Raw genomic sequence first — 27967 nt, 5'->3', positions numbered from 1 at the left:
ACCAACATAACACAATAATGCTATTGAAGGTAGAAATGCTGTAGAACATGTAATTTTAAGATCAGTAGTGCTTTAGCTTAACTATACCCTTGTTTTATAGATACATAGTACAGTTCTTACCACATTTTTTAAACAATGCTCTGTATTTAGGTTTTAAGTCATTAGTAAGTTGAACAATTTCATACTGGAACTTCAGAACCACTGCTTTAAAGTTGTCAAAAATGAAACTGACTTTTGGTGTCTAGAGAAGTGTAAAATGTTCCCTACAATCTCAAACTGTAAGAAAACACTACTACTAAAAATTAGCATGCCAAAATTATCTAAGCTATTGATGTTTCAGTTTATATAACCAAGCTGTATAAGGGAATAGACAAAGGAAATAAAGCCTCACTACAAGCGAGGTGAAAACAAGCAAATAAAAAAAAAAAAAAACAACTAAAAGCCCGTCCTCTATGTAACTTAGTTACCTCCAGAGGCTGGAGTTTAAGGGTATTTTTCATGTTAAAACTTCCTGTAAGTATATCTGGACATCAGAGATCTGGCAGGGGATTTATCCCAAAGTTGGTAAAGTAGTTCCGTGAGAATAGTAACAAATCGGCAGGAGCAGATGGTGTTCACCCAAGCACTGTAAAGAAGCTTAAGTGGGAAGCATAACGCTAACACTGAACTCACTTTAGTACCAAAAGAACAGAACGTAGCAAATATGACACCATTGTTTTTTTCTTTTTTTGTTAAACTGACCAATAATCAGACTAATTAGTAAATGTTACAAAGATTTAGATAGGTCATACACAGACTGGGTAGTGTGATGTCACCTGATCAGTGTTAGTTTTCCTGTCTCACTGAGCATGGAACAGAGTAATCTGGCTGAGCTCACAAGGCCGCTCCATAGCAGGCCTTAAACAGAATAAGTGACTGGGAATAAAAGAAAAGATTCATTCGTTAATTTAATAACAGGCTGAATGTTAAGCAAGAAAAGGAAACCAAATTATTGGCTGTTTTAATGAAGGGGAACAACAGTGAAATCCTGCTGGGTTGCGTAAATACTTCCATAAAAGTGAGATAAGAAGTTAGCTGACAATAGTTATCCAAGGAAATAAAAATGGATGTTGACTGAACAACTAGAATAGTACATGGCATAAACAGATGCCAACATGTAGATTACATAATGGCAGATGAAATTTATTGTTAATCAAGTTTACGCTTACCAAGGGAGAGGGACAGGAAATGTACCCAAACTTTTCATTCACAGTACTGGCCTCTGGACCCAGCTTTTAGCACTGAATAGTAAGTTGGCAGTCCAGTAGGTCATTCTACGAGAACAAAAGTTGATTTCTCAATAATGGACAAAATAATGTTAATAATTATTAGGAAAAAGAGTAAAAAGAGTTAAAGAGTTTTACAGTGTAAACCTGATGTGTATAGTGCTTTTATATCTGGAATATTATCTGCTGTCCTGTTCTTGGAAAAAAGTGTAGCAGAACCAGGAGAGAGACACAGGAGGGCAGCAAGAGTGAATGAAGCTAGGAACAGGCTTTCACAGAAGGAACAGATGGACTCCTTGGCCTGGAGAAGAGAGAGCAGTGGATTCACAGATGTCTATAAAATCATGGCTGACCTGGGGAATGTGCACAGAGAGTAGCTGTTCACAGTTGCTTTTTAAAGTTAAAATTAGGAGCCATTAAGAGAAGTTACCAGGTGACAAGTTTTAGACAAAAAGAATATAAGTGGTTTTGTAACTGTCTGTGCAGATCATAGCATTTGATGATGCACATGCCAGACGTTTATATAAGTTCAAAAAGGGTTCACATTAAGTCACTGAAAGAAAATTGTCAAATAGCTATTTATGGCAAATGCAGAACATGTGTAGAGGTCTTGCATCAGAGGCCGCAGGATGCTAGAAATGATACTGGAGAAGTATTACTGTTAGTGTGTTGCATTCCACTCCTTCCTCATAGCCAGTATTTGGCCACAACACACGGGAGGAAAAATGCAGAGCTATTAATAAATACTTAGTACTGGGCCATAAAAGCTGAATTCAGTTATTAGTTAGTATACAGCCTGCCAGTTCACTATGACACTGGTCTCCCATCCTGTTTGTTTAAACATAGCTGCATGACTTCAGCTGCAGCAGTCCAGACAGCAGGAAAATAACTGTACCAATTAAAGGTATAGTGACACATCTTATTTTCTCTTTTGATGCGGTTATGCTTAAATAAGTACAGCTGCATAAGCAATATAGGTTATTCAAGTAATACCGTATGAGTCACAAAAGAAGTGACATCTGTAACTAGGTCAGCTACACCTAGAACAAAGCACATAAATTTATAGGTGCGATTTCTGTGTGTAGGCACAAAACACTTTTCCAAACTTACTGGATCAGGTTTGTTTGTTTGATTGTGTAAGGCACAAAGTACAATCAAGAAAATCCATAGATTAAAAAAGAGTTTGGGCGAATGACTGACCCACCAGTGGAGTTATCTTTTAAAGCTCATATCTCATGGATAGACTGTTTTTTCCAGAGGTGAAGATTTGGCAGCAAAAAATGAGTTACTGGGAACAAGCCTTCTATTGTAATCATTGGGCTGGTGCTGTCCAGGCTTTTAATAGCCTGTGATTATAGTATAAGGCTAGTCTAGATGCCCCTGCTATTGTTAACGCTTTCTTAAGTTTACGTTACTATTTCTGCTTGTATATGCAATGAAAAACATTTTGAGAATCCTGTAGCAGAACCGTTAGGCTTTGAATATACAAGACCTCAAACAGCCTGCTCTGCTAGCTTCATCCAAATGCATCCAAAAAGCAAAGTTATACCAAGGTAAATAGGTCAGTTCACAGGAGGAGCGTTGCAGATTAGAACAGAAAGTTAAATATAAAAGAAGTAAAAACAAAATACTTCAGTGACAGGGCTGCAGGTGACCTTTAAAAGTACTGGATTTAGTACAAATGAAGGTTCATGTTTATTAAGACCAGCCTATTCCCCTTTGAATCTGTTTAACAAGGTAGAAAATTTTAGCCTTTTTTTTTCCTGTAATGGTGAAGTCATTTTAATTGGCAAAGCACCATTTTAAACGTTGTAGGCTTGCCAGTCACAGAAGCAGAAGAGAAAAATCATTTGCAGCACTTCTTTGTAAGGACCGTTTATGGATAATGAAGACTTGCCATTTACCTCACTCAGAACAAACCCACCCCACCCCACCCCAAAAAAAGGGCAAAAACAGCAAAGCTATGCTTCTTTGCTAAACCATCTCACTTTGGCTTTTTACATGCAGATTTGAATACCTCTTTAATTTTGATAACACTTTCGAGATTCATGATGACAGTGAGGTGCTGAAGAGAATGGGAATGTCCTTTGGACTTGAGGCAGGCAAATGCTCAGCTGAAGACCTAAGAACTGCAAAGTCACTGGTGCCAAAAGCTTTAGAAGGCTACATCACAGGTAAGTTAGCTGTCACTTTTAAATAGTTCCTGATCAGATTCCTAACATCAGTTAACTGATGCAAATTTAATGCTGTTAACCTGCATAGATGTGTGACATTTGAAGTTAGATGTAAGCCAGAGGGAAACAGTTGTTTTATGGCTACATTTGGAAGGTTTATCATACTTGTCCTGTAAACTTAATTCACACTGATAACAATTTATAACAACAAATTTCCGAGTGAACTACCTTATGAAGAAATTATTACTTAACTAACTAAAGTGACAGCAAGAACACAATTCTTCCATGGGTTAACGTTACTTTTGAGTAACTGTGCATGTGCGGAGGAGCAACCTGGAACAAAAGACCTCTTCCCAAGATGAAGAAGGATAGGAAAGGGAAGAAAAAGAGCATCTTGCAATGGTTGAGTATAGTCTGTATGTGAACCAGCTGCATTTACACTTTGCTGAGGTAGGCAAGCTGCTAAGAATTCTCCCTATCTCTGTCCATGTCAATGTACTCAGTGTGCTGTGCGTTCTTAAATAGGTGGACTGGAGGTGAGTCTGTGCTACTGTCAGGGCCAGTCATTTCTACACTCCCACTTAATGTGTAAAGCGGAGATACTCGGATAACACATGTAGGCAGCACATGCCACCTGAGAACTGAGCACCTGCAAGGGAAGAGTAGAATCCAGAGTCCCATGTTAGGTGTCTCATGCAGAGGTTTTCACCTCCCTTAGTAATATTGCTAGGTCAGGTCATACCTTAAACAGACTCAAATCCGCATCTCCTTCAGTGTTGCATCACTGGAGCTACTTAAATTTGTAATCACTTCCTTTAGCTATTGTCAGATTGCATTCTTCTTACTCTACCTAAATTTTAAACTTAGCCCAACATTTGCTTCATGTTTCTGGAGGCACTTCATGTGTAAAGCAAATGTTACTCAACGACTTACTGTATACAGACCCTCATTTTTGAGGAAAGGGGTGAAATAAAGCTTCTGTCCTGACTTATCTACCAACTAGGTTTTGGTCTTGTTTAAATGACATTAGTATAAAACTGTCTTTCACACATCTTTCTTAACCTTCACTAAAGTTAGTTCCCTTCTCTTGGCAACATCTAATGTTCACGTCAGGATCTTTTAAATGCAAGCTTTGTACTAAAATTGGTGTGTAATTTGAGAGTGACTGAACTTAAGTAACAAGGAAGCTAAAGATGCATTTTCGTTTTCTTGATACTACTGAATTATGAATGAAAGTTCCTTAAATATGAGGTATGTCAAAAAATAGCTCTATATAAATTAAAATTCAGTTGCATTCACTAAAAATAGTACATTTTACATTGCTTAACATTTCAAACTACCTCAAATGTGCTTATATTAATCAAAACTTTTTTATTCTGGTCCCATTGTCCTAGTCTTGCCTTGCTCCTTGCAATTCCATTCAACTAAAAGTTATTTATCACATGAATTACCACCAATGTCAAAGTAGAGATAAGAAACAGAACCACATCTTTTAATAGTGTTAAAGTCTTTGACTTTCTTAATTGCTCCCATGTATTGAAGAGCAAAATAAAATTTTCTATTTAATTTTAATACTGCATTAATTTATCTTCAGAGAATAGGGTTACTTTAAATTTGCAAGCAATATGTTTCATTGCACTCTTTACTGTATAAAAACAGCTTTTAGAGATTAAACAATAAAACCACATGTCTAAATGAGTGATTAGTGAGTCATCTTAATTTGTTTTGAAAAAAATTCAATCACACCAATGTACTGGTGTGGGGTTTTTTAATTGAAAGCATTAAAGGCAAACAGCCACAACATCCCTGTGCAAGTAAAAAACAAGACTTGGTTTCAAAGAAACTAAATGGCAGAAACAGATTTTAAGATTGCATATTCTTAAAGGAAGTTGTGACGAGGGCCGTTTCCCTAGTAGCAGATCAGCAGCCTATCTAGAATTTTAGTTGATCTGTATTTTTACTTAAAATGCATTGAGGCAGGTAATGTACTTTTTAGACATGGTTTACATTCAGCTGCTTCAACCTCTGAAAGAATTAGTCCAGAAGTGTTGTTACTAGGATATGTATATTTCTTTCAAAGAATATGTGTATGTCTTTCTTCCATCGGTTGCTTGCACCTTAATTGCACAACATAAATCTACAGTTCATGGTATGAATTGCATAGTAAAAGGTTTCTAATGTAGCCGACAAATAAGGGAAACATTTAAAAGTTTTGCACAATACTTGAAAAAAGAACATTTGCCTGATTGCATACGTTCAATTAAGCATAACTTCCCATTTTCACCTCAGCAAGCTTTAGACATTTTTTCTTCCACTGCAGGAGGGGTGAAGTGTAAGGGAAAACACTGGTTTCTAGGATTCATGCTTAATTCCAACGCTCTCATGATGGCACACTTGTGTACATAAGCTTCAACTACTACTAAACAAGAAAAGCAAACCACTGTCTCTTACGTATTCACTGAGTACATTTATTACAGTCAAGATTCCAGTTTTCCTACAGTAGGTGACTCCATGAACTATGCTGCTGTCCTGCTCTAACATGTCCCACTAGGTAAGTCAGTAAGTCAGAAGAACCAAGTCTCAAACAGTTCAATGCAAGAAATGTTAAATTAACAACAATTGGCCCATCTCAGTGTTAAAAAAACAAAGTAACTTCTTACCTTCTTGTTGCATTAAGCATCCAGATAATCAGCTTGGAACTGCTGGACTGATATCCCATGCATCAAAAATCTTAGTAGTGTAGTTTCTTTTCAGGATTATATGGTGTAGCCTTTAAGTGTCTTCACTTGCTAAAAAGTAGCAACTAGTTTCCTAGGTTTTCCATAGATTTCATGATTTTTTTTTTTAACCAAAAAAAAGGTTTGTTTGTTTTTTTAAACTATGTATTTTAAGAACTACATCAATTTATCCTCAGGTGTCTGCCATAGAAATCAGCAGAAGCTGAGGCCTATTAACACCATAGAGAAGGATAATCCATACATCTTAAACCATCTTTATAACACATTTTTCTGTTACTCTGTTGTTTGCCAGTGATGCAAACATGATTGGACCTTACTTTTACGTGTTTCCTAGAAGGGAGTAAAAGTAGGGGATAGAGCACTTCAAGCGTAACTTATGGAAGAAGTTAACGCTGCAGTGTTGCTTTAGCTATGCAGGTAATCCAGGACAAGTGGTAGCCATGCAACAGAACACCTTACAACCACAGTACTTGCCAGCTCCTTACTAGGGAAAGAGAGATGTAGTTTTTAATACACTTTCAGCAGCTTAAGATGGCATCCCAGGGTCTCAATCCTAATTATACATTCCTGCCCATTTCTTTATTCTGACTCAATTACTTTCCTCTGATCTCTTCATGAGCTAATTCAGGGTACTAAACTGCAGGGTTGTTACTTGGCAGAGGAATTTCTGACAACTTAGTATGTAGAACTAGCTATCCAAGGGCTCGGACCAGAACAGTCCAAGTGTAAAGAACAATATGAGAGTGGTGGATGAACAGATACACGTCACTGATTGAGGCAAGCATAAACTCTTGTAGAAGTATCTCCAAAGTAACCTCCTGTGCTATTTAAGCCACACACACTACATGCAGTTAGTGCAAAACCAAGTCCTGTCTTCTGTCATTGAGTCCTCACTCTTACAAATGAGACTACAGATGACATCAGGAAATAAAAATTGAGGCACTAATAGTTGTGGTAACAGCATCCCACTTGTGTATAGCTGCAGAGAAAGCAGTGCAGTTTAGGACTTCTGTATTAAAACACTTATGTTCCCCTGCATTAAGAAGTGTTTTGCTATCTACTGGCATAATAAGGAAAATGGGCTGGAGATGGAATGGAAGTGATGAGAGTGCCCATTAAATGAATGAGCTTGTTCAGCTACCAACAACAATCCTACGCAGCACTTTCTACTTGTGCATTACCTACTAAAAGGTGCTGAAGGTATTTCTTCAGAGCCTTCTCCTGTGAAGTATCAATTTCTACCAGGTATATCTCCTGCAAGTACATGCCTTGGGACAGTTTTCCCAAGCTAATTTCCCTGGTTCATACATGAAGCTATTAGGAATTTAACTATGCTACTAGACATAGTAAGACTTATAATCATAGGCATACTTTTATTTTGGCAGTCCCCTGCAGACAGGGAATGGCCTCTTACACACTTCTCTTTTTCCCAACTGGAAAAAAGAATTAGAAACACGAGGCAATAAAAGTACAAGGCAGGGATATGTATCATCCATGAACCTTCTTTCTGCCTTATTGTGTGAAATCCATACTTTCCTCCACCCTGCTCTTCAAAAGGAAAAGCTAGCAATTATCCCAAAATGTTAATAGAACACAAGATAACTAGCAGTGACTTGTTACTCTTCTGGAATATTAAGCATGTACACACAGGTACACCCCCTTCAAAAGAAGAGGAAACAACTCTGTGATACTTCTCTAATCTACTTTATTAGTCTAAATACAACACTGTCATTCCAAATGGTTTGGCCACCTCCTGCAAGCACAGGAGGAGACTGTCAGAACATGTTCCATGTAAAACTAAACCTGCATTTAGGTCAATCTTAATGAAGATCATCCAGCTGTGTCTATAATCAACCATTCTCATCTATTCAGGCCTCACAGCTCACCGTAATGCCACCACTTACTGGTGTTCCCTGTCTTGTTCCAAAGACCCTTTGCTCGACTGTCAAGCTTGCTATCCTTTGCTTTGTAATGCCATTTAAAATACCTTACTTCTTCAAGTCTGCACGGCATAAAACAAGGGAGTCCATGGCTTCCAAGGGATGGCGAGCCAGTTCGTGTGGCTGCAGGGGGAACAGCCAGCCTGCTTCAAACTGCCCCTGTGCTAAGCAGGGCTCTGTCAAATCTCAGGACCAACACTTAAGATGAACACAGTAACACAAATGAGAAAATGTATGTAACAAACACATTTAGCTATTCCTTTTATCTGTAATAAAACAATTCTAAATACCATAATAGTACAATCCTGCTTTACTGCCATTGTGCCCTACAGAACAGAGGTTTGGTTAAGCACACACAAGAACAGTAGGGATTGTTAACTGCTGGTTCAATGCAGCCTGCTGAGCTTACAGTCAAGCACCATGAAAAAGAACTAGGCGGTCCTGATAACTTTATTTTGATTTTAACTTTGTGTTGAGATGGAATTTGGGTAGGTCTACAGAAACAATTTATCTAGGAAACAAACAAAAAACAACAGCAATGTAAATGTAGTTTGACTGAACGACTTGTTTTTCTGATTCTCCCGGCAGAAACGTGCACAACTGGAACCAGCTGACAGGCATTGCTTGTTAGGGCATTTGGAAACAAGTACCGTAAGGGTCATAAGGAACCCAATTATGTCCCTCAAAGCACTTCTAACAAATTAACTCAAGGAATTCAGCCTTATTTTATTCCTAGAATTTCCTCTCCCTGTGCAACTTACACATCACACATGCTGTGCAGAAAGAGCTCTCTTTCCCCTTGCTGGGACAAGACCTTCCCTGCGGCCTGGCTAAGGGCCACGCCTGGTCAGTGTGGAAGTGGATTAGGAGGCCGCACTACAGCCAGCCCACCCAGGCAGAGCTGTCTTTGGCCATCAAACACACACACCTGAAACACAGAGCGCCCTGGTGGCTTTGCTGCTGTAAGCTGCGCTCCTGCTGACCACAGCTCCAGCCATGCCATCACCAAACCCAACAGCAAAGGCAGTTGCAGCTCTTGGGGCACTTTGTAAATTCAATCAGTAGCTGTAATTTCCCTAAAGGACTCCCAAACCCCATTTCAGACACTTGTTACTGCACGCAGCTACAAGCTAGGGTCACCTGCAGTGTGTATTCTCCTCAAAGAGAGAAATTTCACACACAACCCCAGTTCTGAGTGCAAAGGAGTTGCAAGGCTTGGGCGCACCCACAAGCACCAGGGAACAGCTATCTATTTCATCTCCATTAAACAGGACACGTCTACAGTATAAAAACAACCTATGCTACTGGTACCTTCTCTTCTGAACTAAACTAAGGAATCCCAACTGCAAACAGTGTAAAGTGTAATACTGTAAAAGGAAGAAAAAAAATTTTAAGTAGCTATAATGAATAGAGCTATGCTTTCTTCTAGATATGTCTGCTGGATTTTCATGGATGAACCAAGGATTACTTTCAAATTCAGCACAAGCAATTTCACATTTAGATGTAGCAGGAGGCACTTCTGATTCTAAATCAAGGTAAATCAGAACATTTTTTCATTTAAGGCTAGTGAAAGACGCTTGTGGTACTTTCAGTAACCTCACTATTTCATAGCATTTACATCAGGAAGTGAGAAGTTTTCTGTTCAGCTTAATTTTTGATTGTGAAAGTCTCTTACTTTTCCTTGCTTGCTAATTATATTTGAAAGGTTAAATCTTAATGCTTTCAATTCTGAACACACTAGTTATTTTATATCTATGTTCCAAAGGAACAAAATCACTTCCAAGCCCTTATAAAAAGGGTTTTCCTGATTAACCATAAATTCCTGTCTGGACATGGACTACACGTAGGTAATTACCTGTGGAAAAAAGCCTGATAATACTTCTGAAGAATATAATAGAACGTTTGGTGTCCAAATGCACTATTGCTTAAGTTCTCATGGAAGAAGTTTAATCCACAGAGTCTAAACATAATTAAAAAAAAAAAACCAAACAATCACACTGTGCTTGGAGGTTGCCTGTACCTTAAAAAATGGAGGAGAGGATTATTCTGGAACACATTCTTCATAGTATTTAATAGCTCCAACTCTGCATACATGTCTGTGTACTGACAAAACTTACAGATTGACTCTTTAAGCTTTCTTCAAATCAAGCAATTCTACTGTTAGTTGGTTAGGAAAAAAAAAGCCAGACGATAATCTTTTTTATGCTACTTTCCAATATTTTAACAATTTTCCTATTAGCTTTGTTTGACATAAAGCTTTTGGATGTTTCTTTCTTGGTATAATTTCTTTCCCTAAAGGAAAAGCTGGGGTCAAAAAGAAAGTTTAAAGCTTTTTGAGAAATCCTCTAAACTCCAACATTTCTGTTGTTTTGCTAGTGAGAATCCAGGGTTGTGTCTGGATGCTGAAGTGGCCTTAGCAACTGGGCAGCTTCTTGCCCCGAGCAGTCAGCAGTCCAGCAGTGCAGCGTCACGCTACTCTGAATCACGGGGAGAAACTCCATGCTCATTCAATGATGAGGATGAAGAGGATGAAGATGACGACTCTTCCTCCCCAGAATAAAGACAGTAGAAAATGGAATACACAAAATGCTGCTCATACATATTCTTAATGGGAGCTCCTGTTTGGATTTTACTTAAGTCTCTTGCCTTGGTTTGCACTGTGTTCAGTGAAGCAAAACAGAAGCTTCAAAACAAATTCACCCAAAGCTGAAATTGAAAACTTTTTTGTAGCTGAACAGAGCGACATACAGACACAGAGCAAAGTGGGTTTTTTAATCAACTATAACCAAGGAAAAGAACAAAGTCCCTGGAGATCTGGCAAAGAAAACATCATGATCGTATTTTTCGTTTTAGGACTTTCTGTCTCAAGTCTCTTTCCTCTCCATCTGGTAAAGATAAGGGAAAGAGGTAAAGATAAGGGGAAGACAACACATGCCGATTCTCACATTGTCTTTTGGCTGTGCTACCTTTAAAGAAAAAAAGAGGGGGAAGAGAGAGAGCACGCACACGAACATGCTAAAATAGCTATTTAAAACTCTTGTATGAAAATTGTTGTAGGGAGAAGGGGCTGTTAGAATGTTTGCTTTTTTCTGTTCAACTTGCTGTATAGAAGATTCTTAAAGTAATATAAATTGCAGGTGATTAAATGAATCTTGAAATAGTTTAAATCCATTTTAGATACTCTTCAAGTAACATTAGTATGTCTCTTTTCAAAGGTTCATATGTTCGTTTATACTGCAGACCTAATTTATTATAAATAAGTGATGATTATTAGCCATTATTAAGCAGTCAGGATTAAAATAGCAGTATTCTCTGCACCAGCTTTTTTCACGGAAAAAAAGTGGAAACGTTTTATTTCTAGATTGCAGCGTATCCCATATAGCTTCTCCTTTACTGTTCTAACTTTATAATCCATCTGATTTTATAGCACATGTATTAACAAAGGGAAAAAAAAAAGAGGCCTCTATGTTAAGGATCTCAGGCAGTACTTTCAAATTCAAGGTGGGTTGTTCACGTAACAAAAAGTTCAGAATCTGAGGAAAAAAAATTAAAATTTTGACAGCATGTAATTTAATGTTTTGCATTCTAGTCAGCTTGGATTATGACAGACTAATTTGCTTTTAATTAACTTCCACTGTGAGCACCTTGATGCGCCTTTGAAAAACATCAATATTGAACAACTACTTAAAGTACTTCATGGCTAAAGTTACACAAAGTGAATTCCATTTGAACTGTTAAATTAGAACAGGTGGCTCCATGGTCTGTATTTAAGGTTTTTGTGATTGGATGTGATGTTAAAAAAAAACTTTGAATGACAGCAAAACGCGCTGTGGATGTAGAGTTCTCACGGTGTCCTAACATCCAGTATTTTAACTAGTCTTGAAGTGAACTACTTCTATGAAGTAAAGCCAGATAAAAATAGTGTTACTTCTTTTTGTTTTTTATACTGTATGTAAGTAGTTGACCCTTATATTAGCTGTCAGAGCTCAATGACACTGGCTCTGCTATCTAGTCAGAGATCAGGCAGCTCAGAAAACCACATTTGCTTGAGCGAGGTCAGCAAAGCGTACCCCTCGGCTGCTCTGACCATTGCTCCAGCCCAGCGTCGGGTATGTCCACCTGATCCCTTACAGACACATCGGCACTCAAGCCAACGCGATCCAAAAGCACTAAGGTAGGAAGAGAAACTGAGGCTTCAGCTAAAGAGCTGCCTGGCTGTCCTGCAGCTGTTAGCACATGACACACAGGACAGGCAAAACCGTGTGGAGCGCACAAGTACACATGCAGGTCTGCATTAAAAATTAAGGCATCCACATTGACGCTTGTCAGATAATTCAAACTCCTGCATCTCATGTAGAGTTAGGGCATCACCATTTTTAAGGCATAGCTCTTCTTCAAGCAAGTAGAGCGATCTAGCTTACACAAAGTTTTGTAGATGCACAAAAAAAAAAAAAAAAAGAATCTCGAAGGCCTACCATGTTATTCCCCATCTAGGCAGGACTGTTAGGCTGTGCTATGCACATGGTGCACAGGCAGCAGCAGACTGAGGGATTTACACCACCTCACTTCAACCAAATCTGTAGCACTACCTCTAGATGAAGAAAAGCTTTACTAATGCAAAATAATATTCTGAGAGAGTCAATGTACTTGACAAACTTGTGAAATAAGAGGAGGGAGAGAAGGTAACAAACTCTAGGCATATCATTAGGGAATTACTAGTTTCATTAATGGCATTTCATTTAAAAAGATTACTGCTTTTATTCTTTAAAATACTTTTTTTTTTTTTTTTTTTTGGAAAGTTGTCCTGTCAGCTTTCATTGGAGAGGGCAGATCAAAGATACCCAATATACACAGGACATCCTAAGGCACGCTAAAGAGGGGAGCATTTTCCAAAGTAATTATTGTTCACCCCCTATTACATTATGGGCAAAAGTAACCCTACGCTTTCTTCACATTTCCCACTTAAGATCTTCAGAAAACAAAAACACACCATCAACACACTAAACAATTGCTGAAGAGGAGAAGCTTTGAATTATAAGATGTAGGCAAAAAAAGGCTTCTTGCCCAGAAACAGAATGCATTTTATCAGTAGTCACTGTGCTTTCTGCTTTGCAGGAGGAAGATCTTCAGTAATACCTTCCTCCTGTTGATGTCTCTGTCTTTCAGAGCAGCAGACTGCACAGCTACTTGCTTTCTGGCAAACAAAGCTATCAACTTCTTTTTTTCTTTTAATCTAGGAGCACATTTATTTAGACAGTTGAACCAAGATTTTAGAAGTTATTTTTCTGAACTAGTTGAATACAAAGGACTAAACAAGTTAGAACACACGTAAGAGACTTCAAAAGGAAATTCTTTCCTTAGGATTCTTTGTGCCAAGTTACAGTTGAGGATGAAGTTCAACTACAGCACTGTGGTTTTGTGGTTGCACAAAGGTCTGGGAACTGGGACAGTTCTGGGCCTTTTCCAGCTCTAGTCACTCGTGTATGACCTCAGGCAAGCCTTTCCGTCATTCTTGTTGAACTTCATTGACGTATTTCAAAAAAAAAAAAAAAGGCAACAAACAGGTAAATGCAGGACCTCACTCAATACAGATGTTCATCTGAACTGAGCTCTGAGCAATTAATGAGCAACAAGGAGACTAAGAATATTAACCAACCGCACTGCTCCTGCTAGGCTCATGGCAGTAGTCATGCTTAGCTGCTTCAACATGCAAGTTTCCTCCGAAAGGCAGCAGTAGGTATTTTCCAGAATAACGTGGTCATTAGCAAGATGGGTTTTCCCGTGTTGTATTGAGTTACCATCATCCTCTACTGGCTTGCACCATATATTCATTGGTAGGAAACACGCTGCAACTGGCACAGGATGGCAACTCACATAAGGCAGAGTTAACATTTGAGTTTTCATATACATTCTATATAAGTGACATTATCTGCCTCCTGGAATGCTAGTTCTTGGTTATACATTCAGAAGGCAAGCAGTATAATGCTGTTTGTAAATGCTATTCTATATCCTAAGTAAACAGCTTTATTTCTGGACTTATTTTATGGTGCTTGACAAATCTAAATTTGACTTAAACTTGCTAGCATCACAAACTAGGTGAAAAAAGTTGAGTGGGAGACAGCATTTTTCATTACATGAAAAACTGATAAAATGTTTGTGGATTTAGGTTTTTAAATTTATATTGAACTGTGCCATTGTCTTCTGAATTCAGCACTGGAATTAATGGCAACAATCCACCTACATGGATTGGGATCACACCTGATCTAACATGCCTATAAGTAAAGGCTAAAGCAAATAACATCAGTTCAACTGAAGGCATGGGTTTAACTAACTTAATTTAACTAGCGCACACCAGATATTTAGATATTTCCATTTTGGTTAAGGCTATAGTTAATGTCTGCTTTTTAAACTACAGTTTCCAAATACTCCTAATCCTTTTCAACAGCTGGAAAGTGCTGGGCATACACCACACCAACAGAAGGATTTGTGCCGAACAACCAAGTCATCCTCAAGTACCATGATGTAAACAGGCCTAATAACAAAATTTTAATCATATTTTAAAAACAAATGGACAAAACAAACAACTCATGTTTATTCATAAAATGATGCTTGAATTTAGAATTCAACAGCTAAGGTTTTAAGTGTTCTGTGCTCTTTTTCCTGCCCACACCCACCATTTTAAATCTAGAGCATGGATGAAACTTTTTTTTAATCAAAATGACATTTGAATCTAAGCACTGGGCAATGCTCATTTTTGTAATTACCTGCCTCTTGTTAGCTGAGCATTATATCCCAGCACTTTATAGAGAAGACTTTAATTTTAATAAGCTAATGATACTTGGGGCTTGGATTTGATTAAAAACAAAGCTAGTAACCACAGGCTATACTATTTAGTAAACAAACCAGTAGTCATCTTCCGACTGACCACTTTGTTTGTATTTCCATTCACCTAATTTTCACTGCAAGAGCATCTCAGTTTCAGAACATACGTATTTTAAACAACCAGGTACAATGAAGCTGGGAAGAGACTGTATGAGCTTCTCATATTTTTGATTTTAAAACTTCTAGCAATAGTCATACTCTGGGGCAACACCATTCAGCTTCCTAGGAGCTTGGCTCACGTTGAAGACAGGAGTGCCGTGGCCCCATTGCTCGAGGCCGGGCACGTTTTGCAGCTGAACGCCTCGACCCACGGCACTGGGAACCCATGCCTCTTGCAGCTCTGCTGATCAACTGCAAAGAGGCTGAGAACAGCTGGTCTGTGTATTGGTTTTTAAAATACACCACTCAATGCATTTTGACCTATGCCAAAAAACACTTGTAATTGCTGGTTAGCACACACCTACCCTTCCAAGCATGTCAGTAGCTCTGAATACTTCGTTTTCTGCTAGCAGTTGTTCCCTTAAAGCCTGACGCCCTGCAGCTTCTTGAAACTGTCATGCCTTAGACTTACCTGAATTCTCAAATCAGATTGCCTTTCCTATTTATCTCTCAGAATTTAGTTTGGCAAGTGTTTTTAAGAGGCTGTGCACAATCGTGTTCTGGACCCAGGTATATTGCCAAAAAGATCCCCACAACCAACCATAGGAACCTGTTGTTCATTCCCTCTGCTCTGATACCACCCTTTCAAGTCTCTGTAGCTGCTCCTACAAGTATTTCCTGGCTTGTTCAATCAGAAGCAAAATGCACGGATACCTAACCCAGCTGGCATTGGCAGTTCGGTGAGGGGATGATCCCAAAAACAGCCTAATAACAACAGCAGCAAATTAAAGGGACTGTTTATTGCAGCTGATTAGAGAACGTGTGTTCATTCTGCATCTTTAATACTTCTCCCTTGTCTGGCCTACTCCAAAGGACAGCCAAAACAATAATATTTTTTTCCTACTTTTACCTGTTTGATAGCACCCAGCAATTCAGGACAGCTACCCAAGCTGCAGACCAAAAATCCCTGCTCAGATTTGGGCAGAAGTGGTGTCTGAGATCTAACCATCCAAATCCCAGGGAAAAGTCTCCCACATAGGAACAATATGGTGCAAATGAGCAACTTAATTTTTTTCTTTCTCCAGGAGGAAAAGCAGGCTGATGTGGGCCAGATAAATATCTGTAAGAGAGGCAGGAGAGTTCAGAGCAGATACAGGAGTCTCCCAGGAGCGCAGATTTGTACGTCTCCTTAGCATTCTGCATTGGCTATAGGAAGTGGCACCCACTGCATCTTCAGATTTTAAATGCCATTTTTAAATGCTTAACCCTTCGCAGGCTTATATAATCACCACTGGATAGCAGGACACAGCTATGTACAACTTAAAGCCAGCTGTAGATTTAAATTAAACTCATCTATGCAACATTAAGGAAAATTTTACAAGACAAACCGAGTCCTTCACGGTGACCTACTTTTAGCCTATTATCCTTATCCAGGCTGAGTGAAACAGAGCAATCCCTGGTGCTCAGCTTCTCGTGCCTTGCAGGTAGCACCAGTGGCACACTGACAGGACAAGGCAGTCAGAGAGGAAGGGAACAACCACCCACCCGCAGCCCTTAACGCTGGAACTTCAACTGAAGTGTTCCCATGGAGCTATATTGCCTTTTTTTATTTATTATTAAATTTGGTCGCTACATCAGTCCTTCTGCAGAACTTAGGTTTGACTAATTTACTTTTAAGATCACATGTAATTGTTCTGTAGGGCCACAAAATTAACGCATTAACCAGAAAAGGTAAGGTCCACAAAATCAATCTTTAGGTTTTGGGTTGTTAGGTTTCTAATGTAACTTTAACAATTAATAGCTTTGGTTGCTGTAATGCAGGGATTAAGCGGGACTCTCAAAGTTTCCCTAGTAAAACACCAGCTGGACCAAAATCCATCATGCAAGTTTCTCATGCTCCCCCATCTCTAAAGCCAGGTTGTACACATGAAAAATACTTCAGATTGCAAAGTTTTGGTAGAGAAACATATGCAAATATGGTGCCACTGTATCTTGCAAACACCTACTGTGAAATAATTCACCCTATGTGAGCCAACCTGGGAGAACTTGGGTAGGAGTTCGCCCTGGTTCTTTGGGCCCAGGCAGCGGCAGGGCACAGCGCGCAGGCAGCCCCTCTGCTGGCACCGTGCGGACCCGCTGCCTGCAGGGAGCCACCACCGCATGCGATGGGAAAGCATCCTTGTTCTGTACAACAATTTGCTGTAGATTTTTGAATTCTCCGTGGTTTTCTTTCTTTCCAAATACCTTTAAATTATAAATGAAACTTGTATTTTTGCAGAAAGACTGCTATTAAGCTATCCTGATTTTTTTTCCTGATCAAATAGCATTACTTTCCACTACCACGTTGTGTGTGGCGAGGAGCAGTGAAAGAAAAAAAAAGTGGTAGAAGTACACATGCTATAGACACTGACAAAGAAAAGTGCATATACAAAGTTTTACTTTCCTAATAGGAACACTGGCATTAGCAAATAGTATATTTGAACCAATAGGAAATATTACTTCGTAGTAGCAAACACTTTGTAAATAAAAACTTACTATTTTTTTAATGGAAATTTTACAGAAGAAGCTATTTCTGTATACTCAACTGATCCCGTGTTTACTGAAAATGCTGCAAGTGGGAATTGTACATTGCAAAATAGGGGTAGGGAGCAATGTCTGCCTGAAGTGAAAAGTATATACAGGCTGGAGAGGAACATCATTCAGCTGTTTGTGAACAGGAAAGTAAAGCTGAACTGTATAGGAACCGAATAAAAGAATTTCAAGGCAACAAGGTTGGGCTTGTTTTTAAAAATGTGGAAAAAAATGTTGCTCAAGGTTGATGTTGACAGAACATGTTCTTCACTGAAAAAAAAAAAAAAGACATCCCCCACTTTACAGTTTAATCTCCAAGAACCACTGCATCACTTGATATTTTGAAAATAATACAAAAAAATCTCGCACTTGCAGACTCGTTGGCTACTTCACCACTCTGAGCAACTTCCCCTGCCCAGGACAAGATGCCAGACTTCTGAAGTTGTTACATTTTGACAAAATACCTTACAAAATGTCCAGGAATAATATTGTCCCTATCCGGTCAAGAAGTGCACCCAATCTAAACCTCAATGAAGGCCTCAGAAACATCTAATTGAAATATGCGTTGAGTTTGACATGGAAATCAATTTCAAACAGGCTTTTCATTCTGGTTTCTGAAGTGCTAGCTCTATTTAACAGTCCAGTCTGCTAACAAGGAATTCACAGTGCTTGTCTCAGCACCCTATATTTCAGTACTCCATGTGCTACCCTCGTGTCTCATCGCTAACTCACCTTTTTACACAGGGACACCCTTCCAGTGTCCAGTGTAGGCTCTAAGCATATAGCCTTCCAGCCCCACATTGTGTTAGCAAGAATCCAAATGGAAAGCACTTAGGGAGCTTAACCGCAGTCCCTCGTCTTAATGTGTATTGGTTTTCCATCACCAAATTCAAAAATCCCAAAGTAATTTCACAGTGCTCATTTTTCCCAAATGCACAAAAGATCCATGAGACAGTAGTAAACATCTCAAGCCAGCTGAAATTAAAGGTTAAAAGCCAATAGGAAAAGACCTGCAGAACTGTGAGTTCCTTCTTGTGTAATAAATACAAATTGTAGCACAGACCCCTTTCATCTAAAAATGTGTTGACATATTTGGGAAGGCATTTTCATGAAAAGCTTTAGCAGACTCCAGTTAGCCCTAAATAACTAGCTACAGCCTTGTTATGAGGTTAAAATAGCTGTGAAACACAACTGAAGAAATGAGAGCCTGCAGTCTTTTTCTCAGTAATAAAGACAATCTTTATTGAAAACCAAGTCTAGATACCTGTACATTCTTTTGTGTAGGTGCTAAGTAAGTTGGCATGAGAAGGATTCTGGAACATTAAACTATTTGTAAAGCTTGCTGGAATAAATACTCTCCCCTAAAGAATCTAAAAAGACAAGTTTTGCTGTAAGCCACTTACATTTCGTTGTGCTGCTTTTTCACCTTGGGATCTCCCCCCCAGGACCCCAACACAGAGACTGAGAAAACATTAAAGGCTGAAAGCCCCCTTTCCCTTTTTCTTCTAGGAAGTGCTACTTGGCACGGCTCTCTCTAAGGACAAAAAATTCCATTAAAAAAGCCCTCTCTGAAATTACAAGTGCTTTTGGTTAGAATTTCTTTGAGTAACTGCCCAATAAGATATCATCATACAAACTGAAGCTGTTTTATATTTTTCTTCATGTAAATCTGTATGGCTTTAAAAAAAAAAAATTATTAAGCAACGGTAACTGTTGTAGCATTACATTTCATTGTGCTAGCAATAACAACAGAAAAATTAGGCAAATCTTTCCTATGGTTACAAAAATAGTCTTAAATTGTATTTTGCTGAATCACATGCATTCTATTAGAAAACAAAAAGATCTCAAGACATTCGGGGAAAACAGAAAAAAAACACATTGTGTAGGTTTATTATTCATTAAACTTTGTCTCAACCCCAAGTGTAGGATAGGAGATAGATTTGAACAATACTTCATTGTGGAAGTCCGCTGTCACGAGCAATGTCCCTGACTGCGTGTGATTCGTGTAGGTTGCTCCTGAGCTCGGCTCTGCCTTACTGCGGTGGGCCTGTCCTTCGGCTGCCCAAGGAACAACGCGCACATCTTCGCTCTTGGGGTCTTAATTAACACCAAATTCCTACTCTGTTGTTCCTACTGTATGTTATTTAAAAGGCTCCAAGCCCTCATGTCCCTGGGACTAATTGCCTCCTCGCTGAAACTGCTGTTCCAGGGTAACAAAATACAACAAACCGCTCTGTGTACTGCACAGGGTGATCAGTACTTTTAATCTGTCACCTAGCCTAAAACAAGTCTGTCACACTGAAAAAACAAGTTGTTGAAGGATTTGCATTCCTGCCTCCTAGCTTGGTTCCTACAGCTGCCACCAAACAACTGACCGTGGTTTGGCTCGCTTTTGTTACGCCTCAGGAGTCCCGTGCCAGCCACCCAGGGACTCCTCAGCAGTACCTGAGCTGCAACCATGAGCTGGCCCTGGAAGGAACAAACCCTGCAAACTGGGTTCATGCTCTCCCAGCACAGAAAGGCAGATGGAGCTACAAAATGGCAAAGTTATCTCAGCACCGCTGTTTTACAACAAAACCAGTACCCTCCTTCGGTTCTGATGACTTATACCTGTGCAAGTCCACGTGAACTTGTGCACATCCAGGAATATCTCAATGTGAAAGCTCAGGTTATGCAGCAGTGACAAAACACAACTATTATATTTAATTAATCCATTACAATTAATTGAGCATAATTTTTCAAACGTTAAATAATAATAATAATACAAATCCCATTTTATTCTATATTATGCAAAAAGAAGCAGGCTACAACATTTTACACCAGCCACTGGCACAAACAAAATGGTTGCCATTTTCAGTAAATAACCAATGTAAGGACACAAGATCTTGGCACATTTAGGAGTTAAAAAACGTTTCAAGCGAGCAAACCCTGCAGATGAGGGAACACACCCTAGGATTTAGGTGTGCACGATGTAACCTCCAGCCTCCCAAATTAAGCTAAAGGCACCGCGACCCGGTGTGAGGGAGGATCGGGCTGCGGGCAGGCCCAGGACGTGTCAGCGCAGTACAAGGCAGGGGAGAACTCGCCACAGGCACCGCAGGCGGCTGCCACGCTCCGACGGCCGCCAGAAAGCAGCTCCGTGCTGAGGGAAGGCTGAGGAACAACCGCAGCGCCCAGGTGCCACGGCTACCACCGACACCGTCGTTTAGCGGCGGAAAAGGCGGCGCGGCTCGGCTCGGCTCGGCGCGGCTCGGCGGCCGCCCGCCCGCCCTTGCTGAGGCGATGGCAGCTGCCTCGCGCCCGCCTCGTGGCCCAGTGCCTGCCCTCAGGCCCAGCAGCTCCCGCCTGAGGGCGGCTCGGGGGCGCAGGCCCCCAGCTGATGGTGAGAAACCTTAACTCTGTTAAATACCCGAGAAAGTCAAAAGAAAAGTACAACCAGCTGTGGAAAATCCACTGACACAAACTTCAAGATCGAAGAACATCCAGTGAAACAGTCCTTGGTGGAAAATCCCTGTCTATATTATTATCGCCTTAACACTACTATAACATCTTCACGCTACCTAACAAGGTCATTAAGTATTATTAACAGTACATTTTCCAAAACACATAAGCTGCTCTACCTACCGCTAGTAAGATAACTTTGTACGAGATGTAAATTAACACATCCAGTGGCTGCTTGCAGTCAAGCATTCTGGTGCAAGCCCAGGGTTTTTAGGGACGTTGTTACTTCTGAACCTACTTTCGAACCTTTGATATTTTCTCATCATCTCATTAGCATGACTGAAGCCAAGATGGAAACATTCTGGGCATACAAATTTATTCATGTTCTGCCAAGCTCCTACCTACCTTTTTCTTGCATCTGGCAAGACTTAAATTAAGATGAAATGATAGGCCTACTCTGTCTAGGGTCTGCGGCCAAATGACTGAGTCAGCTACATCAGAGCATTTAGCAGACCAGGGGTTGTTGGCCCTCGAGCAACCAATGAAGGGCAGAAGCCCTTCCAGTGGCAGAGACCTGATCAGGTTTGTATGCTGTAATTGAGGACCCTCCCGGCCCCCGTGACTTTATGATTGTATGTGTTCCTGAGACAATTGGTGTCGAGCCCTCTCTTAATCCATTCAAATACGGGAAACGTGTGATTGGCAGGATAACAAATGGGTACACCACCAGGGATGCAAGTATTCCAGGAAATAAAGCAGTACTGGTTGATGAAGATTCTTGCCAGACTTGGAGATGGGTCTCATTAACTCATTTGATAGAGGAATACCCCTATTTCAACCTTTTGGAAAGAAGAATTCATCAAATGGTATATTATATGACTAATATGCCCTTCATAGAGTAAATATACTGCACTAAACGATAATTACAGCAAAATATATCCCTCTCTGATTGCTAATGGATATAAGCCCTCAAACTGGGAAGTTTTTTGTTGTTTCTGTTACATGTAACTAGGTGAACTTCTGTTAGAAAAGACAATGATATGCAATAGCAGTAGTTAGAAAAAAATACAGAAGACTGCTCTCATCCATGGTCAGACTCTTAAAATAGATGCAAAAGCCAAAAGCAAGTGGCCCCATTCTCAGTGCTGCATGATGTATTGAAAAGGCACAAGAACAGGGAAACAAGTGGGCCAACAGACAAGGCTAAGCAAGCGAGTTTGGTTTAAGGGTACTGAATGTATACATGACAGAAAAGAAAAAAACTGTCAAGCTTTTAGAGGTGATCTTAAATATTTCCAGAATTATTTTTCCTTCCTCCATTTACACATTTCTGTAACATTTCTGTATCTGAAGGCAATATACTGCATTAAGTGAATATCTGTAATTCCCCTGCTGTGCTGAAACAGAATCACAGAATCGTCTAGGTTGGAAGAGACCTCCAAGATCATCTAGTCCAACCTCTGCCCTAACACTAACAAGTCCTACACTAAACCATATCACTAAGGGCTACATCTAAACGTCTTTTAAAGACCTCCAGGGATGGTGACTCAACCACCTCCCTGGGCAGCCCATTCCAGTGCCTAACAACCCTTTCAGTAAAGAAGTTCTTCCTAATATCCAACCTAAACCTCCCCAGCGCAACTTTAGCCCATTCCCCCTCGTCCTGTCACCAGGCACGTGGGAGAATAGACTAACCCCCACCTCGCTACAGCCTCCTTTAAGGTACCTATAGAGAGCGATGAGGTCTCCCCTGAGCCTCCTCTTCTCCAGGCTGAACAACCCCAGCTCCCTCAGCCACTCCTCGTAAGACTTGTTCTCCAGACCCCTCACCAGCTTGGTCGCCCTTCTCTGGACTCTCTCGAGCACCTCCATGTCCTTCTTGTAGCGAGGGGCCCAAAACTGAACACAGTACTCGAGGTGCGGCCTCACCAGAGCTGAGTACAGGGGGACAATCACCTCCCTAGACCTGCTGGCCACACTGCTTCTTATGCAAGCCAGGAAACCTAACAGTGCTTCAAATGAGGGAAAATGCAAACTCTGCTCTGCTCAGTGCTCCACAGTACACATCAGTATCTGTACTGCAGGGGCCACTCCTGCATGCAGTAACTCCAAGAATTTTTGCATTTATCTCCACAGACTCCCATTTGTCATCACTAATCATCAGCAGCTGGTCAGTGAAAGAGCTGCTATAGACTCTTAACTTCACATGATTTTCACTGTGCTACGCATGTTTGCTCTAAGGGCAGCTTGGTAAGCTGGGAAATACAGCATACACCTTTTGTGATCCTGAATGAGTTAAAGAGCCTTGTGTTTGAGCTACCCGCAGACAAGAACAACATGTAATCTCTGACAAGCCAGGCAGACAGCTCTGGCTCAGCAGATAGCAGGAACATAAACTCAAAGGGCAAAGACATCTCACAGTTCCAACAGTCGTTCATGTCCTAGGGAGATTTCAGAGAGCTCTCGTTATATTTTAAGTCGTGACTGCATTTCTGTTTGTCAGAGTGCATTTGCCAGTTGCACAGCTGAATTTTTATATGCAAGTCAGCCTACAGCAGTTTCCAGTAATGGCATCTTATGCAATTTTTGACCTACTTTAACGCATTGGGGCACTTGGGAACACGGGATCCACTGCAGCAGCTTTCTACAGACTATGTTACACTGCAGCAGAAAGCAAATCTCTAGATAAATATATTGACTCACTGAACTAGAGGCGAATTTTAAAATGAATTTTATTTTCAAGGTATTTGCCAAACCAGATCCAGATCAGTCATCATACCTATTATCTTTAGCTAGAGACTGCGCACATTATTTCAAAAAGATCAGAGGATCAAAACCAGTAAGCTGTTACATATACACTGACCTTTTCTGGGTTTTCTCAACCTTTCTAGGCTGCAGTTTCCTGAAGACCACTGCTTAACACCTCAAATCAGGGCTTCTGTTATCATAGAACACTGCAGGGTTAGCAATACAGACTTCTTATTTCACCCCAACGGACACCTATGTTCAAGAAGGAAGTTTCTTCTAAACATTCTTGTGTATATTAGCTGAAGATTTCAACCTTCAGTTGAGATCTAAAACTTTTGATTTCACTACCAAATGTGAACAGCTGGGGAGCTAAACCCCACTACTGAAGGAAAAATTGCAAATAAAAGTATACCCACTATTAATCAGAGAAATCTTTGAAGAGGAGAAGTAGCAAGAAAAAAAAATCAGAATGACTATCCTTCATCTTCCTTCTCCCACATAATAACGATGAAGAACTCTGATGTAGTGATTTTAAAAGTTGCAAGACATATCCCACAGCGTATACATTTCAGATTTGCAATTTGATAAAGGTGTCTGACCAAAGTTACCTGAGTGGGCCTGCAGACACCACCACTGCACAACTGTTAGAGGTCAGGATCTACAGAGAACTTTTTTCCTGAACAATCCCAGAAAAGTTTTTCTGCATGTGTGTGTGGCTTTATCACCTCCTGCATCTTCTTTGGTCATTCTATAATTGGCATTAGAGGGATAATGTACTCTTACCTTAAAAAAATCCTATAGTGACTTCTACATGATTTTGACATGAAAAATCTCATGTACTTGGTACTGCACAGTCTTGATAAGCAATTACTACTTTAATCCTGTAGCCCATTTCTCATACAGACAAAATATTGTCCAAAAACACCCAGTATTATTTAATACTAGCTGTTGTATCTTTTTTATTACCACTCCTGCTCTCCCATTCCAGTATAATTTGTACCTTGCTAGTGAAGTGCCCCAATCATCTTTCTTTTACCATTTTTCTGAAATGCCTATTAGACCTGCCTTTAAATGAGAATACTGCTCTAACTTGTCCCCAGTTTTCCTAAACCTATCTTTTTTTTTTTTTTGATATCATTTTCTAAGCTATAGATTAAGTCTCTCTTTGTTTCTGCATGTGGTACATTTCACAAAAAGGCTGCCAGAGGAACTAATATTAGATCATTTAGCTCCCTGAAAAGATTATATTTTACCTCCTTAAATTTCTCCTATCTATAACGCTGTTAGTTTGCATATAATTCACTGCAGACCTTCCCTGCAACCTCTTAACAGCTTCAAGAAGCTTCCTTAAACCCAACAGGAATGTTACTGCAGAATTCAAAGAAGCATTACAAACCTTTCCTTCTCTAGTCCCCCTCTTCCCCAGCCCAACTACTCTACATTACAACCTCCTTTTCTTAACAGGAATTTTCACCTCTGGGGAAAAAAAAAAAAAGTTTTCCTCAATCCATAAGCACACAGTTATCTGTATGTATCTAACCTGAAGAAACTACACAAAGGAACATTTCCTGTCTTTCAAAATTCATCCCCTCCTGCCACATAACTTCCTTTCTTTTCCATAGCACAAGGGCTGTAACCCTGAGGATGAGACCGCACAAGTCCTGAAAACAATCCTGAAACAAGTCCTGCCAACATGACCACGAACTCCTCCCATTCAAACTGTATGGCCAGCCCCAGGGACAGCACTTGCTTTCAGCACACAATGTGTGCATCCATCCATGTGCCATCCACTGAAGGGACATACATATAAAATGCCAAGGGAAGTAACTAAAAAGCTCCCAACTAGCTGGAGAAATATATCTGAAGTCAGCTTTACTTTTTCAGAGATGGATTTGTTTTCTCTTGGTTTCTTAAAAAGCCAAGAATTATGTTCAAATCAAGAATATCATTTCATTTTCTTTTGCAACTAAATTGCTCTGTACTTCATTGGCTGATTATGATGCACTTTAATCACTTGAAATGCTGAGGGTGGGGGAGGAACTCTCAGAAATCTCCTAATTTTACACCTAAGGCTATAATTGGCAAATAGCCCAACTAGTCAGGTAGCTTGCTCAGGGATTTAATAGGGGAACAAGAGCACAACGATGAGCTGCTACTTTACTAGCCACCTCAAAAGAAGGCAGAGCAAGTCACTTCTCTTCAGAGTGGATTGAAATTTGGAACCTTATATATCTTACCTGTGGGTTTGTTTTAAATTGTCATTTCAACTAATCAGGCTGAAAATTACAACCCCTTGTAAGTAGTACTCAGATTAAGCAATTTCAAAAACCAAGTTTGCAGGGAATCTTGAAATAGTGCAGCTATGGAGCTAACCTCTGCCTGCACTTAAAGGCAAAGGAAGCAGAAGCCAGGAGTTAGGCCAATACCATTCCTTACGCTAGAACTTGTCCAAGCTCTGATGCATTATTTCTCATTCATAAGAATGCTTAAATTGTTCAGACAAGTTGCTACTAAGTAATAGCCATTAAAATATTTAAAGTGTTAAATAAGTGCATCAGTCCCATTTGTAATTAGGAGGGAAGTGGCAAGTTTCTGAAGTGAGAATGTACAGCCACAGCAGGTTTATGGAGATCTTGTTAGGGACAATAAACACTACAGGAGTTATCACTGTAGGGGCTCTCGTGTCAGAAAAACAGAAATAGCATCAATATGCTCACCAGTAAAAAAATATTTGGGTACTAGGACACATTTTTATTTCATACAACTGCAAAGCAAATTCAAATATACATTAGAGAATTGTCTCTAATGTATACTATACACAGCTACGTATAATTCCTAAAATAAAATATACAAGTCATTTTATTAATTCAAATACATTGGTACTTCTCAGCCTTTTTAAGGAATTGTTGCCAATTCCAGATCAAACTCTTAGCAATTGCAGTCAGTTACTACAAAATCAGAATGAGGCACTACTTCCACTGCTACATGCAATACTTACTGTTCACGGCTGCGCCTCAAAATTATTTACGTACATGCTAATGAATATAACTTTGAAATTTCCTTTATTGGCTTCTTTAGGTGCTTGCCTGAGATTTAAAGAGACAAAAAAGTCTTACTTTTAGTAATGAATTATTATATCTATTTGATCTAAACTACACAGTGACATGCAAGCTTCTGAATAACCCTCATATTACACTGATTTTACTTCAAACTAACAGATTTCAAACTAGAAAAATCTAAATTTTTTGTTTAGCTTCTCTCTGGTTATCTTCCATCCCCATTTAGACAAAGAAAAACTAGGAAGTCTGATCTTTTGTATTTAAAGCGCTGCTTCTAACAAGACAATGACATTTACCCTACACAATTTACTTGTAGGACAACTGAGACTTGTGTAAAATCAAGCCTCTGTGATAGAATCTGTGTCTACAGCAACATCAGTTTTATAGTCAGGAAACTTCTATGGGTAAAAGTTGCATTTTTGGTTTGCAGCCCATCACCTAATCAAGAGATCTACAGCACGGTCAATGTAAATGAACCTTTCAGCTAATGCTGTCTCCTGATGACCTCCCGTTGAGCTTTCCCTTTAGCTCTGTGTGTTCACGTGCAGGGCTGGCAGGGGGCAAAATGAAGAGGGTACCTCAATTCAGCTGGTTATCAGCAGATTTTCACAGTAGTTTGAAAAAGCACCTGCAGCAACTGGCAATTTCATAATGTTTGAAAGGTCTTGCTCCAGACTTGAAGGAACTAAAAGTTACTCTATGAGACAAATAAGTATTAACCAGTATACAAGATAAACATCTCAGGTTTCTGCTAAGAAGTTAGTAAACTTAACTCTTTAATCATAATTGTAAATTAAGTCCAGGGAACCTTTACTGAAAATTGCCCATGAAGAAAATAAGTAATTTTATCATGCCCTAATAGACCTGTTTATAAATAACTGCTAGATCATTTACTAATTCAAATTCTGAAAAGAAATGAAAATAAGGAAAACAGTTCAATTACTTAAAAATAGTTCAACACTTGACTCATTACCTACGTATATTTTACATGGTGATTTTGATAGTTGAACCCTTTCAAAGTCCCACCCCCCGTCACTGATGATGCCTATG

At 39.6% G+C, this 27967-nt stretch overlaps 1 protein-coding gene across 14 annotated transcripts in view; it reads left to right on the top strand.

Annotated features, from left to right (window-relative positions):
- TFDP2 (transcription factor Dp-2) overlaps positions 1-17865 on the top strand; it is a 56524-nt gene extending 38659 nt beyond the window's left edge. For all 14 annotated transcript variants that reach the window (XM_080605330.1, XM_080605326.1, XM_080605325.1 and 11 more), the window contains 3 exons: positions 3273-3439; positions 9547-9652; positions 10494-17865. In XM_080605330.1, the coding sequence (XP_080461456.1) occupies positions 3273-3439; positions 9547-9652; positions 10494-10677 (457 nt within the window). In that variant the 3' untranslated portion in view covers positions 10678-17865. The remainder of the gene's footprint in view (positions 1-3272; positions 3440-9546; positions 9653-10493) is intronic.
- Positions 17866-27967: the final 10102 nt, after the last annotated feature.

Source organism: Anser brachyrhynchus, assembly GCF_964034855.1.
Source record: "Anser brachyrhynchus genome assembly, chromosome: 9".
Lineage (NCBI taxonomy): Eukaryota > Metazoa > Chordata > Aves > Anseriformes > Anatidae > Anser > Anser brachyrhynchus.
Note: the sequence above shows the minus strand (reverse complement) of the source record. Positions and strands in the feature narration are given on the sequence as shown.